An 18458-nucleotide genomic window follows, 5' to 3' on the forward strand; every position below is an offset into this window, starting at 1 on the left:
TAAACACTGTCTGGCAGTTGAGAGTGTTGAGTTCACTACGACTCCTAAATCCTTCTCATAAAGTGTAAATTATGAAGGGCATTTGTAATGGAGAATAAAATATTGTACAGAAATGAACAGAAATGAACTGTCTTAAAAGGATGTTCATTTACCTACTGTTTCAATTTGTTGCTGCGTATTTGTAATATGTAGTATTTTAATGACTTTGAATTAGATGTTTAAAAGAAAAAAACAACCAACCATAAATATATAAAAAGTGTAAGTATTGTAAATTTACAGTTTTTAAGGATGATAAAAATAGTTTGTTTCACTGATAAAAAATAGTTGTGTTTTATGATATTATAAGGCCTAACCACCTAGAGTTTTTTAGAAATGCTATCACTGATAAAACAATTTGTTGAGTGCTAGTCTGGGAGTATAATCTGTGGTGGGTGGTTGATAAATTTATAAGGAGGGCAAGCTATAGATGTGTGAGTAGCCATCCCCCTTCCAGGAAGAAAGCCTGGGGGAACACAGGTGACTGAGATGATATGTCAGGGATGGAATGGGCTGACAATACACACCCACTGGTCCAAGAAGCATGTCAAGGATGACAGGACTGGTCTTAAATTAGGGGCTCAGAAAGAGGCAAAATGTCTCTGCTGCTTTATGCATATGGCCATACCATCTCTTTCTGCAGTTCCATCCAAGGAACATGCCAGACCACATCAAACCAAAGAACAATCAACATACTAAGACAGAGAGACACCTAGTAGCCTAAGCAAGATAAATGGATTATTTTACAAGATTTACTTATATTATCATCGCAATTGTTTTCTCAATTTATATTTTGGACACAATTAGAAATCTAAGTCAATCTATGCATGAATAAAAAAAGTCATTTTCTCTCCTGTCTGTTCTGGTACTCCGCCTAATTGCATGGGGTTATTGATGTAAAAGAAAGGGGGGAGTATTGAAATACAGTGCTATCCATGGAATTTGGAGCATTCTGTTAAGGCCTACGTATTAAAGAGTCCGAAAGGGAATACAAGGTCACCCTAGGACATACCATGGCAAAGTAGCACTAAGAAACAAAAAGATGCCCACTTAATTCTAGCATTCCCATAATATGAAAATAAATTACTCTTAAAATTCCTTTTTATTCAAAATAATTTGTAATTTAAGTTTCTAAATCCCAGTATCTGGGACAGGTGCAGTGGTAGTGCTGCTGCCTTGCAGTAAGGAGACTGGAAGATTGTGGGTTCGCTTCCTGGTTCCTCCCTGTGTGGATAGCGCTTTGAGTACTGAGAAAAGCGCTATATAAATGTAATGAATTATTATTATTATATTGGTTATAAAAAGATGCACTCCCGTAGAATTTAGCATTTTTATGGAAATTGGGCTTTGATTGCCACATCTGTCACTGATGACTAATGAAGAGACATGTTTTCATTGTGATCTAGAATTCTGAATTTTAACATGCAATCTATTAATCTTTTATGAACATAGTTTCAATCAGATGAGGTGGCTCGGGCATCTGATCAGGATGCCTCCTGGACGCCTCCCTGGTGAGGTGTTCCGGGCACGTCTAACCGGGAGGAGGCCCCGGGGAAGACCCAGGACACGCTGGAGGGACGATGTCTCTCGACTGGCCTGGGAACGCCTTGGGATTCTCCCAGAAGAGCTAGAAGAAGTGGCCGGGGAGAGGGAAGTCTGGGCATCTCTGCTCAAGCTGCTGCCCCCGCGACCCGACCTCGGATAAGCGGGAGACAATGGATGGATGGATGGAGTTTCAATTATCCACATGTACTATCCAGCTAAGTTTGGTTAGAGGGGCTTTTGCCCCCATGACCCTGAACTGGATTCATCAGTTTAAAAAATTAATGAAAGAGTAGAGTGAAGTTCAAATTTGCACATATTTTGTCGGTACTATAATTGAATAAATGTTTACTGGAATATTAACTGTAATGAATATTCTTTAAACATTATAAACAATAAACATCACAAATATTCTTTAAACATTATAAACATATATTCTAAAAGATTATTCACTAAATCATCTTTTCTAATGACAAAGATAAATATCAGGTTGTATATTACTTGAGGTAATATTTATCGTTTACTTAGAACAATTTTTTTTCAGTTATGCTGTGCTTTAAGAGATTTTATTCTTGATTTGGATTCCATTAATACCCCAACAGAGCAGCCATTAAACTATATCTGATTATACAGACATTGATTGCTAAAACTGTACAAAACCTCATCCCCAAATAAAAAAAAACAATCTTGGCCCAGGCACAGTACCTTTTTGTACAGCTGCAGGAAGGTGTTGAAGCCTCCACAATGACAAGAAATCGATTTTCTGCACTAATTTTATTTTCCGTTCTCGCTCCTTCTTCAAAGCTTCTTCTGCCTCTTGGCGGTCAGTTTCTAGGCGAACTATCAAATCAATAATCTCCAACAAGACAGCTTTGGCCTCCTCTCTCAGTGAAGCTACTTTATCACATTCTGTAATCAGTCAAAATTAGAAAAAAATTAAAAGTCCAACATAAAGCACTGGTTGTATTCTTCAACTTCTGATAAAGTGTAACCAATAACACCTTAAGACCTCCATCCTAAGCTGTCTGTCATTTAAGGATAACATTATTGATAACATCAAGGAAAGCAGGCAGAAATATCCTCCTGGATTCCATTCTGAGTGGGGTCTACATTTTTTTTTTTCTTTTGGGTTCTCTGTTTTTTCACACATTCCCAAAGAGTTACAATAGGGTAGACATGATAGTGTTATGTTAATTGAGCCAAAAGCATTGAATTATTTTCAAGAACAAAAATGTTACCTGTAACAGAAACAGATGAATACTCAAATTATCAATATAATCAAAATAAGAAAGTGTGGACACTTTTTGTGACTGAAGACAGAGAAGAAAATTAATATTAGTAAAAACCTTTTTATTGATACATACCAGACAAGGGTAAAATGACAGAGAAACACAGTCCTAGGACACCGCGCTTCATCTGCCTCGAGCGCAGATGTCCTTGCTCTTTTATACCTTTCTAATCTCCTGATCGTTGACCACGTAAGCAATAAAAATAGCGTCCTGACTCATTGTATTTTTCCAATTTTGTAAAGTCATTACCCTAAAGGTATATTTTCTTGTCACACACATCATCAAAAGAAAACTTCCAGAAAGTATACATGCTTTTTGTCACATACGCAAAACACAAACAAGTTTGATCATTCTGTCCTATTTTCTGTACACACATACATTTTGTTCAATTACATCATTTTATGTTTTTACAAAAGGTATACAGGTAGTCGTCAGCTTATGATCTATGCGTCTTACGACCATTCGATTTACAGCCGCTACCACATCTCACAGGCAAATGACAGTTTTTACCACGCCACCTCCGTATGCTGTGACTCATTCATCTCAATCTCAGTTTATTACCTGCAGCGGCTTAGACTACGTTCAGTTACATTTATCTTACAAACAAAGGAAAAAAATGAAGGTAATCAAGCAGTATGAGGGAGAATAGAAAGAGAATGCAGCTTTAAGTTATCCCATTGTAACCGGTGTTTACTGCACATACTGTACTTCTGTACTCTGACTTTGAATCCGGTTAACCGCAGAAGCTTCTGCATTGATGCCACTTTGTACAAACCACGGAGGAATAATTAAACCACACTGAACTCCTTTATCTGTTAATGCTTATTATTAACAGGATGAATGTTAAAACAGAAAACATATGAGTGCTGAAACTCTGCTGATATAATTACTCCTTTTATGGTTAACACAAAGAACACTGGGAGAGGCTCACACTGATGATGCAACATAACACAGACAAAGAAAGGATTCGTGGATCTGCTAAAGGTCTGGCACCCATACGAGCAAATAATGAAACAAAATAATGAAATAAAAAAATAATTTCCAAGACAAAAGAAAATCTACATAATGTGCTAATAATGATGATAAAAATGGATATAAAACAAACAATATGACTTAAAGGACTTATTGTATTGTACTATACATACGGTCAGGTTTGATTACAAATACCGGTCTGTCTTACATCCATTTCAACTTGTGACCAGTCTGTCAGAATCAAATGTGGTCGTAAGTCAACAACTATCTGTATCTAGTGTCCACTGCTGTAGTGAAGCAGATTTAGTAACTGTGCTTCATATGAGATGTTTGGAAACAGACACCAACATACATAGGCTATATCTGAACAGATATCAAAAGACTTTTTTTTGCAATATTTTTTCGGTTGCTTGCTCATGATGGTAGAATGTCAGTGCCTGACCCTCATGATCAACATCGCCCATTGTCTTGTATATCTATGACAGCACAAGGAACAGCAACTTCCACATTTCCTTGACGCGAAATTTGAAAGTCGCTGCATTGTGAATAGTACTTACAAAGCTGACATTTTTCTACTCCTTCCATTTGACTGCAATTATTTGGTCTTTTGCCACACTGATACTGCACCGCGCTGTAGTTTGACGTGTTCATGTGACCGGAGCCCCCAGGCATATCATGACCATTTAGCCATACATTGCCATATGCATCGGTTGTCATTTGTAGTGAAATCTCAAGCAGTTCAGGTGAGTTATAGAAACTGCCGATCATTATACTGTAACCTGGGTCAAGCAAAGGGTCCACTATTGACAGCACAGGTGATGTAGCAACGCCATATTGACTGAACTTGCAATCCCATTTGATTCCTTTACTGGTGTGAAGTATCGAGCTCTAGATGTACCCAGAGCTTGCTTCACACAACCTGTAGTACTACATACACGTTTTGGTGAGTTGTCTTTTTTTGATTAATGTGCTTTTTTGTGAATTTACTGGATTTCTAATATCTCTTTTGACTTTATCTTCTGGTTTTGTGGTTTTGGGCCTTGTTGCCTTGGGTTGCCTTTGTTATTTCACACAACTCCTTCTGGGCCTGTATGTCCTTTGGAGCTTTTCTTGTTTCTGAGCATTGTTTGAAAATAAGTCCTTTATTTAGGAAGATCCTCAGCCTGTTGGATCCTTCAAATATTTGTACTTGGATTTTTTTTGTTTTTTTCTACAGTTTATGGGACTTTTGTGCTTAGGAACTCCTAGCTCATGACAGAGTCAGGTTCGGTATGTCTCATAAGATTAATAACATTGCACCAAGAATGGTATTTGAAAAGTTATCTAATGACTACCTGATATTCATGGAAATGCTTACATTCACCAGAAATTCAGATAGCTACTAGTTTATGTGAAGCAAATTCAGTCATCTCAACAAGTTTGTAATACATTCTTTTATCAACCTTGAATACAGAATGAAATGAGATGGGAGTAGAAATTGGATGAGAGTATTCTTCACTAATACTCTGCTCTGCCTATTCTGTGCCTACCAAAAGGCTTGGTGAACTAAACCATGTCACAAGGGTAATGCCCAGCTTGGTCTTAGAAATACAAAAACATTCAGCATAAACGGTAGAGATATTAAAAATGAGTCACTGTAACTGATGCTATATACTGTGTATTAGTGGATTGCTTGTTCTGTATGTTTTATTAATGCATTTGAAACCTTGTAGTATAAACCTGTTATTTGCTTTGCATTTGTATTTGCTAAGTATGGTAGGAGCTATAGGCAATAAAGATTAATTATTGGATTAAGTTGTAGATAAAGGGCTTACAGTACATAAATAGTTTATCTCTACCATTAGGCTATAAAACCAAGGAGTGACAGTCTTTGAAAATGTTCTCAAATTAATTAATACATTTTCCCCATGCTTTAAATAGACATCTGTGAAAAAGCATTAAATAGATTTCTGTGCTTAATGAATATGTATCAGTGGTGATAGTTAACTCATTTGTCATGTTTTCAGGTGACTGACTTTGCATATTGGGCCTGTTCCAATCCTCAAAGTAAAAAGGTGATCCAGGCTCCATACTCCTGAGAACTTTATGAACGTCTAGTGGAGATTTTTTTCAAGGATAAAAGGTCTTCATTACAATGAATACTAAATTATAAAACAAAATCTAGTGCATAAAGATTTAGAACATACAGTATATACATAATAATTAATGATTAAGATGAGGGCAGTGCTCATGCATGCTCTTACATTGGCAACTGCATTAGCAAAGCAGAGTTGAAGCTGACTTTAAGTAGCTGTGAACATAATAATAATAATAATAATAATAATAATAATAATAATAATACATTTTATTTATATACCTAATTTCCCATAATTTACTGATATGCTTCAACTTTTATATAGGGAAGACTGATAAAACTGATGGGATAAAAATCAATATACACATAACAAACATTCTCCATTTGCTCAAGCTAAGTTCACTTCATGGTTTTCTACTATAAAGTGTGTTGTGCAATTTTGGAGTCTTAACCACACAAAAGTCACTGATAGTGCTGGGAGGTATAACGGTTCATACCGAAAATTGTTTTTTATTTTTGCTAAGATATGGATTATTCTTATACCACAACACCAGTTTAAATAGCCTAAACAATGTTAGGAACGTGGTGCCACGGGAAACTGTTTAAGGGGGGACCTTTATCACTGCTACACAACTAAACACACATGCAACGGAGTACAGTGCATTAGTGGAGGTATTGAGCAGTGAAAATGGACAGAGAACATTCAGAAACTGAAACTGTAGCAGATGATAAAGTTGAACATGATGACACAGAAGAACTTTTGCCGAAAAAAGGTGCCGTGTCTGTTGTCTGGAGATACTTTGGTTTTAAAAGGTTGGATGTGGACCAAACAACTATTTACTGCAAATGCTGTTGAGTTAAAGTTGTCGTCGGAGGCAGCAACACGAGCAATTTGCTACACCACCTTGGCCGTAAACATGCTTTGGAGTACCAGTGCTTTAGACACAGGCTTCACACAGCCATAGGTGTGTTTTAGTTATTAAAATAATAAACTATTTTAAGTAATGGTAGTAAAAACATACCATAATAATAAGAAATGTACAATGAATGTGTGTTTAATCAGTTTTCTGTTTATCTCTATTATCAGTCAGTACTGGTAGTCCCCTACTTACGATGGTTCGATTTTTTGAAGTTACAATGTCGAAAGCAATATGATAACTTATATAAAATTGTGCAAAATATTAATTTTCAAGTTGCCGCGGCAAGCGAATGTTTCTGTGGGCCAAGCAATCCAGTACAATATTTTTCCGAAAACTCCCACGTTGTGAGATGTCTCAGTCTAGCTAGCGTTCGATAGAGATCAGTGATCTTGTTGTTACATCAATTTTCGATACGCTTTTGCTAGAAGGAAAGTTAGCTTTGTTGATTTGACCTCGAATTTCGTGCATGTGCGTGAATAGAGAAGATCAAACAGCTTCTAAAATGGCATGTGGAGAGATATTTTTCTTATTATTGCTGAATCAGACTCTGATTTTGATGCAAGTGATCTGGAGACGGAGGTTGAAAACAAAAGTGAAGTACCAGCATCAGCTGATCGTGGTGCTGAACTCGTTCCTGTAGCTGATTCACCCATGGCAACGTCTGCCTGGGATGACCGACACTTATGATGACACGAGGTACAAACTATATTGTGTCTCACTGCAACGGTCACCCCTGCGCACCTGTCTCACAAAGACAGCCAGACAGCCAGCCCACCATGCAATTTGCCTTAATGATGGTTAGTTGGTAAAGATGTCATGACCAAGTTGCACTTGTTTTACTTTATTTTATTTTTATTTGGTGAATACTGTGTAATGTACCTGGGCTTGAAGTCTTGAAGTAATAGTATTATTATTGGAAGTTGCACTATTATTTATTTTATTGTTATTATTTATTAGTTTAAATATTATGCAGTTTAATGATGGTAAGTTGTTTAAAAAGTCACTTTAATATGTCAGTGGAGAGAGATTGTTAACATTAACAGAAAGTGTAATTGGTTTACAAAAAATATTTACTATTTATTCCTTTTCTAAGACATGTTCAGTGCAATACAACTTTTGACAAGCACCTCTGGATATTTTACTAAGTCTAAGTGCCTCTTTGGATGGTTAAAAATATGTTGTCAAAATTATAGTTTAAGTTGTTTGCAAAATTTGTTCAATAAAAAGGTTCTATATTTTGACTGTCATGCAATGTGATTCCTTCTCTTCATTAGTGCCACCCCCTTGAAAACTTGATCACTTTATGTGGCCATGCAAACCTGTATTAATACTTGTATGCACATTAAAATGTTTTTTGTACAATATACAATTCTCATGACAGTGGAACAGGTTATTCTTAGCCAGTCTACTGCAGTAATTGCAGTGAAAAATGTGGTTAACATCCACTCATGCATGGGAAAAAAATACAGTTGAATGCCGTGAAACCGGGATAATTTAGAAAAATACTGTGATATAGAATTTTGGTCATACCGCCCAGCACTTATGTGACAACAAGAATGGAAGCTCAAATTCAGTCCTGGAGCTCCCTGTTGCTGTAGTTTCACAATCAGTGAGCCATTTTTACTTATAATTTAAGTCAGTGTTTAATTAGCTGTGTTTTTTTAATTTCTTTATCAGAAACGTGCATTAGTATTACATTTAAATTCATAAGAAATTAAAAACTATTGGTAATTTGTTTGCTATATCTTTAGATACTTAGCTCAGTCATTTCCTTTTTAATTCACTTTTTTACAGTAAATGGAGTTTTCCTTCTTAATTGTTTCTGAACGCTGACAGTTAATGACAAGCATAGCAGACTCTCACTGCTAAAGAGCAACCATTTTGTTTCTTTGTTTATTGTTTTGTTAAACTTGACTTGCATATATGGATTGTTTTTTGATTTTAATAAAATAAAATATAAAAAAGGGCAGCCATTTTGTTTGTTTGTTTATTAGTAAATAATGGCAAGAATAACCATTGACAAAATGATAATAAGAAAAGAAAAGAATTCCTATGCATTTAAATTCCTGCTTTATTCATTAAAAATAACTAGTTTGAAATTTCTGGAGTGACTCAAACTGAGAGAACCAATGTGGGCATTCAATAAAAAGAAGAATCTGGTTGGGATGAAAACCTGTTGCCACAGGGGGCTTCTTTACTAATATAAATGATCTTGTCAAAAGTGTAACTAACACGACGGTTACATTTTCAGATGACACTAATGCCAGTAACAATACATTATAATTATAAAGTAAAAGCTGTTTTACCCGTCTAACACAGGTTCAAATCTAAGTACTTGAAGCAAAGAGTTAAGGGACTCTGGAAGAAAACTATGAGATGTGGAGTTGTAGCTGAAACCCTGACAGCCTTTCAGAAGAACCTGGATGAGTTTTTGGGACAGCTTAGCTAAGCAAACAAGCTTGATGGGGTGAAGGGTCTCCTCTCATTTACAAATTTCTTATGTTCTAAGTAATCAACATAGACCACAGCATTAATGTTTACAGTTCACCATGTAATGTGTATGACTTTGTTGGTACAGGATTCGTAAAAGCAGTGTTAATGTTTGTGATGCCCCATCTACTGGAATGAAAAACTCAATGCATTTTATTGCTAAAAATGTTTGTGATGCGTCATCAGTTGAAATGACAGACATAGCAACCAGACGGACAATCAGACACACAGACACTCATCCTTTTATTAAGGTGGATTATAAGAGTGATTGAAAATCATCTCCTTTTGTGTTTATAGCATTTCAAAAGTGTTGTCGTGGGGCTTTTAGACCTCTATACGGCAGTACATACATTGGGTTTGGCAGATATAAGGTGAAAAAAGAAAATTTAAGATGAAAACAAAATGGTTTAGGGGAAGATTTTTTGATTGGGTATTTATTTGCAGCTTGGAAAAGGGATGCAAAGATAATCGTTTAAGTGAGTTGTGACTCAAAAACTGCTCAGTAACACACACCATTTGAACACACACAGTTTGAAGACTCAGATCAATGCAATTCACAAGTGTTTGGATGGAAACCCACATGTGCAAAGATGGAACATGGAAATTCCACACAGACAATATTTGGAACAGGGATTGTAACCTGAAACTACAACACCCCAACTAGTGGGTACAACACCTGAAGCTTGCGCGCAGTTATAGAATAACATTTATTATGGTGAGCTTATTAAGAGCACATAGCTGCAAAATGGGGTCCAAAGCAAAAATCATATGTAAAAGATGCGTAAGTATATGCCTAAACAAAGTAATACATGGCAAAATAACATAATCATATTGTAAAATAGGCAATTTAAAATAGAAAGCAGGCTGTTGGAATAAGCTTCCATAGTATGGAGGAAAACATTAACATCATAACAAAATAAATGAAAGAAGACTTCAGAATGAACCTCTGCATTTATCATACTACAGTACTAGGGGGCTTCGCCCGCTGCTCGCTTCACTCACCAACCCCCGTGTTTGGTTAATTGGATATACAATTTTACATGGTTTTTTTTGGAATTGTCTCAATTTCATTATTTTCACTTTTACTTTAAAGCTTCATTAAAAACAATATTTTTTGGAGACACATTGTGACAACGCAACGTATAACTGCCCGTGAGTGAATATTGTTTCTGTTTCTGTAATAAATAATCCGAGTTTTTCTGTTTGTCCCTGTGATTTATTGATTGTCATAGCAAAAGCTATTCTCACGGTAAACTATAAACATTTTACTATGAATGGCATATCACGATCTCCTTTGGTGTGTAATGTTACTCGCGGAATATATACATCACCTTAATTTTTGCCTGTTAAAATTTGTATCGCTTCTCCGAGATCATCAATATACACCCGACCGAATTGTGTACTCTTTGAAATTTAACTTGTCGTTCCTTTAACTGTTGTGGGACCACAGATTCTCATAGCATATGGTCCATTATTGTGTATAATCCACATTTTGTCCATTGAATGATGCGAATGCGAAAAGACTTTGTTGTCTACTCTTTTTTTCAGACCTCAATTTGGCCTGGTATTTTTTCAATTACACCTGGTTCTAATGATTAATCACCTTTTGTTTGCGGTAATGCAATCGTTTCTATCTTTTCTTTGATACTGTAGTGACTGACATGATAAAAGTTTTACCTGAACAATCGCTGACTTCCTAACCCCAAACACAACTTTCTAGCACCCTCTCCAACGACCCCCCTTACCGCATCAAATCAATACCCCGCTATCAGTCCTCCATGCTGTACTCTGCCCTCCCTCAATCGGACCTAACAGTCACTTAAAACCAAAAGGCCCTCAACCTGGCTGGGACGCTACAATACTTTCGAATTTTACTGCTTTCATATTCTGTACCTTTGTCTGCATGTGTATCGTGCCATCGTTTGTTTGAGCCTTTCGAATTCCACTGCTTTTATAATCTCTTATCTGCCTTTTTTTCTCTCCAATGCCTTTGGGTCTCTATTCTCCATATTGTCCTTATATGCTTTCTATGCGCTGAGAGCACATGATTTGTGTGTACTATGTGCTTTTACACAATTTATTTTTTTTTGATCGGTGAGCTCTTATATATTCCGTACTATCTTTGTGGACCTTTGCGGACCCCGTAGTGTCTTACGTTTGACTCTGGGGTGCAGTGCAGAATCCTCTTTTCTGTGTGGCTGTGTCGTTAATCGTTAGCTATGGGCGCGTTGTTTATCCAGGCGGGCTCGTGATTGTATATCCGTCAGTCGAGCTCGTTCATTTTGAACCCGTGCCTGCTTTGCTTCCGCAGTTTCAGACGTGCGTTGTAGGCGCCTGCGTTCATTGATCTTATCCAGGTGGGCTCGTGTGTGTATCGTTGAGCTGTACTGTGTTTGAATTTGGTGTAAAGCGTTCAGCGGTTTGTACAATCCCAAGCAGCACATTATTCCTAACTTCAGCCACTCACAATATGGCGGTTGTTTTATTTGCTATTTCCGTTAGTTGAGCTGTACGCACCTGCGCAGTACGTCTCATGGTCCCATCGCCGCGTACCTGCGTCCATGCCATCCGGTTTACCATTCTCGGTTAGTAATATGGATTCTACTACAGGAATCCATTCACCATCTAATGGGTATTTTTATAACATCATGAGCTACAATAAGAAAAAAAGAAGCCCAAAAAATAAGATGCTAGGGGAATTGAAGCTACGAGGTAAGACATGGAAAGGAGCGAATAAAATGCCACATAAAACCGTGTAAATTCATGAGCCTTTCTGTAAGAAGCCATATATCCTACGGTTAGCAGAATCAATACGTAAGGATCTCAACAGAATTCAGACTTTGGATAGATAGATAGATAGATAGATAGATAGATAGATAGATAGATAGATAGATAGATAGATAGATAGATAGATAGATAGATAGATAGATAGATAGATAGATAGATAGATAGAACTGCTATTAAAACAGAGCACAGTACTAAAGATACTAATTTATGTGCAGTCATTTATTTATTTGTCCCCAGGGGGAAATTTGTTTTTTTTACAGAAGCTCTTTAAATTTGAAAAACAGATAAATAGTAAATAAAGTAAATAAGTGCATAAGTAAATAAATACACACACACACTTTGTTCTGAACACACAAAAGAATGAATATAAAGCAAGAACATTCAAATGAAAGAAAAACTTCTGACTTGGCTGTCCCAGTCACAGTGAGCCATTCTGCAGATGTATTGCTGTTGGTATAAAGGACCTCCTGTTGCGTTTCTTGACACATTTCTTCTGAATAATTTGCTGTTTGAAAGTCCTCGGTGTTGGTATGTCAGAGAGAGGATATGCAGCATTGTTCATAATGGCTGTCAGTTTTATTTTATTTCTCTTCTTTGCTGCAACATCTATGGGGTTCAGAGTGACTCCCATAACTAAGCCTACCCTTTTAATTAGCTTGTTAATTTGGTGGACCTCTCCTGTAGTGACGTTACCAGCTCAGCACTAGGGAATCCATTCCCGGACATTTTTCATTCCCGGGAATGAAACTGCTATAATTCCCGGGAAAACGGGAACAGCCAAGCTCACATATCGTGTAAATATAGTTATAGTTATAGTTGAAAATAATTAAGTGGCGCGGTTTTTTGGCCCACGGTGTAGTGTGTTGCCAATTAACTCAGTCAACAACAGACCAGCAGCAGTCAATCTTCTGACTGACTGAGCACAGTGGACTGGGAGGAGTCTGCACTCTGCAGCACACGAATGCCAGGACAGGGCAGATTTCATTGATGTCTGTGCTGTTGACAGCTTTGAACAGCAACTTGAAATTGCAATGCGTCAGTCTGTTGCATCCGCATTATCTGTGCTAAGAAACTTGCCATCACAGAATGATGACAAGAAACTGGATGCATCAGTAAAAGCTGAAACGGCGGTGTTTCAGAGCAACGGCAAGCGCGGGCGTTGTTTACAACAAGTGTATCAGTATCTGATGACTGTGCCGCCAACTTCAGTGGAGGCAGAGCGTGCTTTCTCAGTGGCTGGCGTACTAGTCTGTACGAAGGTGTGCTCTCGCTTGGAAGACTGCACGCTCAACACATAGTGCTTTCTACGCTCTTATTACAGCAACTAACTAGATACATGTACTTATATGACAGCATGAACTGCTTGTAGTTAAGGTTAGTCTTTTATTGGTGTCAACATATTGCAGTATTTTTATTAAAAATAAGTGTCGCTTGTTCTAAAACCATTCACATGTGAGATGCCCGTGCACTGTGTCATTCCCAGGAGCCTGGGATTTCCAGGAATGACATGCAGGATTCCCGAATTCCCGGGAATAGATAAACCCGTCCGGGAATGGATTCCCTACTCAGCACACCACAGTGTAGAAAATTGCAGCAGCCATCACAGAGTTACAGAAGATGTGAAGGAATGCAGTCTCCTAAAGAAAAAGAGCCTGCTCTGCCATTTCTTATATAGTTCCTCTGTGTTATGAAACCATTTCAACTTGTCATTGATGTGGACTCACAGGTACTTGTACAAGTGGACCATCTCTACATCCACTCCTGAAGTAAAAATGTTGGATCGGAATACAGAATGGGGGTTTAAAAAGTTCAAACTACATCTTATGAGAAGGGCTAAGGAGTCATAGTGGACTCATCATTGTCCACATCCAGACATCTTACAGCAGTCAATAAGGATTTGGTCACATATCACAATGTATTGAGTATAAATTGAGGTCCTTCACAAGCTTTACACTACAATAGTGAGCCCTCATCTGGAACATAACTGTAACAGCTCTAGAGAAGAGCAACTGAGATGATTCCATGACTCTTGGGTTAAGAAGAAACATAAGATGTTACAGGGAAGAACTTCAATGCACTCTGTATTAGTGACAATATTACTACTACTTTTACCACTACTACTACAGAGGAATGTTCAAAATCAGGACGGGAGTTACTACAATGAATTCCAGCTGTCCCTACATATTGAATAAGTGTCTGTGTGTCTGCCTGTGTCTCCATACAGTTGCTATGCCATTCCAAAAGTTGGCATAGCACAAACATTTTAGTAATAAAATTAATTGAATTTGTCATTCCAACAGATGGTGCATCACAAACATTAACAAACACTGCTTTTACAATTCCCATACCAAATGGCATATAACAAAGGCATGTGCGTTGCATAGTTATATTTATGATCACAGAGAAACAATGCAACATAGAATTGATAGAGTTAAATGATTGGATTTATTAGAAATTCTACAGCCAATAATGGATACAAATCCATATGTCCAAAAGTATCGCACTTTACACAAAATTTATGTGAAAAACACGAACAAATAAGTTTTCTTTGATATCTAATGTATATGAATCTGAAAGATCACGCTCACATATATAATAAACCAACATGTAACAAATTGTCAGTGATAATAGTTTCGAAAGATGGAGATATCAAAGACAGAGTTGATATTCGTGTTTATCCAAATGCACAGCACGATTCGCTGCAACCAGATGATCTTGGAAATGACTAGCATGTAGGGCCTGCACCAGGGTTGGCGAGCAAAGCGAGCAGGGGGCAGAGCCCCCTAGTGTTCAAATAAAATAAAAAAATGAAGGTACCACTACTAGTCCAGAATTATCCACAACACATCAATCCATTGCAAGGTCCACTCTCACAAACTCACTTACATTACAAACAGAGCCAATTTCTAAATGACGGTTCCTCTAACAAGCACATCTTTGCGGGTATGTGGAGGAAAACCAAAAGTAACCCAGAGATAAATCCATAAATACACAGGAAAAATGTGGAAACTCCCTAAGGAAGGTAACCATGCATGGGATTCAAACATGGAAAGTGGGACTCATGAGACGGCAGCATCACAAGGATGCCCTACTGGCTTTAGTGAAAGGTAATCATTTTGTCTAACACAAATGCTACTACAGTATAAATATCTTTTAATAGACATACCTTTTCCAGAAATTCCTTTGCCCTCAATACAGATGGTACCAGGATCAAACGAATTAGTGCAAGATCTGTTTGCAAAAATAAAAATTAAGTGATTATTTTTATAGTAAATAAATTACATGATTTTAATATTCTCACCATTACAAAAAACATTTCATTTTTAGGTCAGTTGTATCATATAAACAGTAGGCTGTTTAAACTGAGGAAAGACAAAAGACAAGGCTGTTTATAAGCTAGGATTTCTGTATATAAGTTAGAATTTGCGTTAGGGGAAGGGTTGAAGCATAGATATGTGGTACAGAAGGCACACGTAAGTTACAAGGAGTTGGATGAGATCGGGAAACCCACTACAAGAGCTCTTCAGTTAGTCTTCACATACATTTTTAATCCTGACACTGCTCGCTATTTAAAGTTGTGTATCTACAATCACTGACATGAAGCATTCAAGCAGTCAGCAGCAAATTGTGCGCCCCAGTTCCTGTTGAAAGATTAGTTTCAAAATAACAAATGACATCAAAGTGATCTCTGAACTCTAAACTTCCTATCCTTCCTACACACTCTTCAGATCTACCATAAGTCTCTTTGAAAAGCTCTTTGCTAATGTAGGTATAGGATGGTGTCCATTTCAACAGTTGTCCTCTAGACAAGCTGGGAATAAGATGAGCACTTCCATTAGGAACTTAAAACACAGTATACACTACCAGTCAAAAGTTTTAGAACACCTCAGTTTTTTGAATTTCCCCTTGGGGATTAATAAAGTATCTATCTATCTATCTATCTATCTATCTATCTATCTATCTATCTATCTATCTATCTATCTATCTATCTATCTATCTATCTATCTATCTATCTATCTATCTATCTATCTGTATATCCAACTCATTATAATAACTATTCATGGTGGCTCTAAAATCTGTACTAACCCCTACTCTCCCTTCTGTTTCTTTTTCCAGTTTCTTTGTGGTGGTGGCGCAAACTCAAAGCACCGTGAAGTTCCAACATTGATGGATTAAAAGCCAGAAGTCTGCATGACCATCATCATCAAGTCCTTCCATGAGAACCTTAAATACAAAGAGGACTATTTCATTTTTGTTAGGTAGAATGCCCAGATGGGACTGGGCGGTCTCGTGGCCTGGAACCCCTGCAGATTTTATTTTTTTCTCCAGCCGTCTGGAGATTTTTTTTGTTTTTTCTGTCCTCCCTGGCCATCGGACCTTATTCTATGTTAATTAATGTTGTCTTATTTTAATTTCTTACTTTGTCTTTTATTTTTCTTTTCTTCATTATGTAAAGCACGTTGCACTACTTTTTTGTATGAAAATGTGCTATATAAATAAATGTTGTTGTTGTTGTTGTTGTATCTATCTATCTATCTATCTATCTATCTATCTATCTATCTATCTATCTATCTATCTATCTATCTATCTATCTATCTATCTATCTATCTATCTGTTTAGAGTTTTTCTTCGAATTCTAATCAGTTGAAATGGCCTAAAATTATTAAAAGGTAAACTTCCAGAGGTTTAAATTTAAAATTTAGATTAGCAAAAACTGAAAAAAAGACATTTCAGAATATTACAAATGGGTCTTCTTCAAGGACCATTATTAAGTTAAAACCTCCAGATGTTCTGCAGCAGTTAAAGTAAATGAAGCCTTGTAAGTTAAAGCAAACAATTTACACAGGTGTCCCAACTTCTGTTGATTACTTAAAAACCCTCTGTGTGTTTTAAAGCAGAAATGGAACAGACTGTGTTACCACACCCTATGAAGTACTACTTGGACAATATTCCAGTGATAATGGCAAGAAAATGGCAATTAACAAATGAAATGAAACAGAGCATTATTACCCGTAGAATTTAGAGGCCTTTCATTTAGAGAAGTTATTTCTTAAAAAATTAAAGTGTCAGTGAGTCTAGTGGTGTCCTACACAATCCAAATGCAATTGAAAACTGGAAGAAACTCTGAATGAATGAGATCTGGCAGACCCAAAGTCAGAAGTCAATCAGAAGACAAATTTGTAAAAGTCACCAAGTTGTGCGATAGGCGCCTCACAGCACAACAGCTTCAAGCACAGCTTGAGGTCAAAAAAAGCTGCATGTTTGACAGGGTGAGTGGCAGTAAGAAAGCCGTTCCTTAAAGGACAAAATAGGGCCTTGAAATACCAGCTGTAGACTACTGTGGACTTGAACACGTGATACATCCTCTTAGGATACTTTTAATGGTGGATTTGTAGAAGTTCTTTAGTTATTAGGGAGGGTAGCCCAAAATCCTTGAGGCAACTTAAGTGTTAAAGACATAGCTCTCTGTGATGTGGACACAGAGGTGTCTGAAACTGTCCACTATTTCCACCTGATCGCAGTTAACATTGATCATGAAGGATATAATAGAATAATGAACATTCTAAACATTTTCTCTGCATATGAGAATCTAAAACATAAAGTGCCAAGACTTCACCCTTGGGATACCAGTTTGTCGCTTATAGAGGCAACAGCGCAAGGAGCAAACCATAATAAAAATGACAGAGCAAATGACTCTGTGATGAAGCTGTGCATTTGTGCATTTTACATATATAATATTTACATCTAGAAAAATGAGCTGGTCCATAGAGAGTGAAGTGTGGATCAGTTCACTAAAAATTCAGTTTTTGCAATTGGCTTAAATTATCTAGGGCGAAATACTCATATGTTTTTATATCTAACTTCCTTACCGTAATGTGCTTTCATCAATGTCTAGATGCTCAGAAGATTCAAGCAAAGCAACATCCAGCTGCAAAAATATAATGGATATACATGTAAAAAGCCCGACAACAAACCAAACCAAAAAAAAAACTACACTATATGGCTAAAATGTGAATATTGAGTTATTTATATCTGTTTGCAAAATAACAGAGTTGCCCAGTAGCATATTAGATAACATTGACACAGCACTGTGATTGGACCCTGGCTTGATTCCTGATTCCACCTTAATAAAAGTGTAAGTGTCTGTGTGATTTTCTGTGTGTCAGTCCAAATCCTATGTCTCATTCATTCCAAAAGATGGCTCGTCACAAACATTTGTAGTAATAAATGCCTTGCACTGCTTTTATGAATCCCATATGAAATAGCACATAGCAGAGACAAATTCATTTCCTGGTGCACTACAAATGTTAACACTAAAGTCTACATTTATTACTTAGATTTTAACTC

At 36.9% G+C, this 18458-nt stretch overlaps 1 protein-coding gene across 1 annotated transcript in view; it reads right to left on the reverse strand.

Annotated features, from left to right (window-relative positions):
• The window catches only part of LOC114653868 (coiled-coil domain-containing protein 178), a 92989-nt gene that overhangs the window by 9965 nt on the left and 64566 nt on the right, over positions 1-18458 (reverse strand). The window contains exons 3-5 of the mRNA XM_051929353.1: positions 17981-18039; positions 15277-15341; positions 2284-2487 (exon numbers count right to left, since the gene is read on the reverse strand). Of these exons, the coding sequence (XP_051785313.1) occupies positions 2284-2487; positions 15277-15341; positions 17981-18039 (328 nt within the window). The remainder of the gene's footprint in view (positions 1-2283; positions 2488-15276; positions 15342-17980; positions 18040-18458) is intronic.

This window comes from Erpetoichthys calabaricus, chromosome 6, assembly GCF_900747795.2.
Source record: "Erpetoichthys calabaricus chromosome 6, fErpCal1.3, whole genome shotgun sequence".
Classification (NCBI taxonomy): Eukaryota; Metazoa; Chordata; class Cladistia; order Polypteriformes; family Polypteridae; genus Erpetoichthys; species Erpetoichthys calabaricus.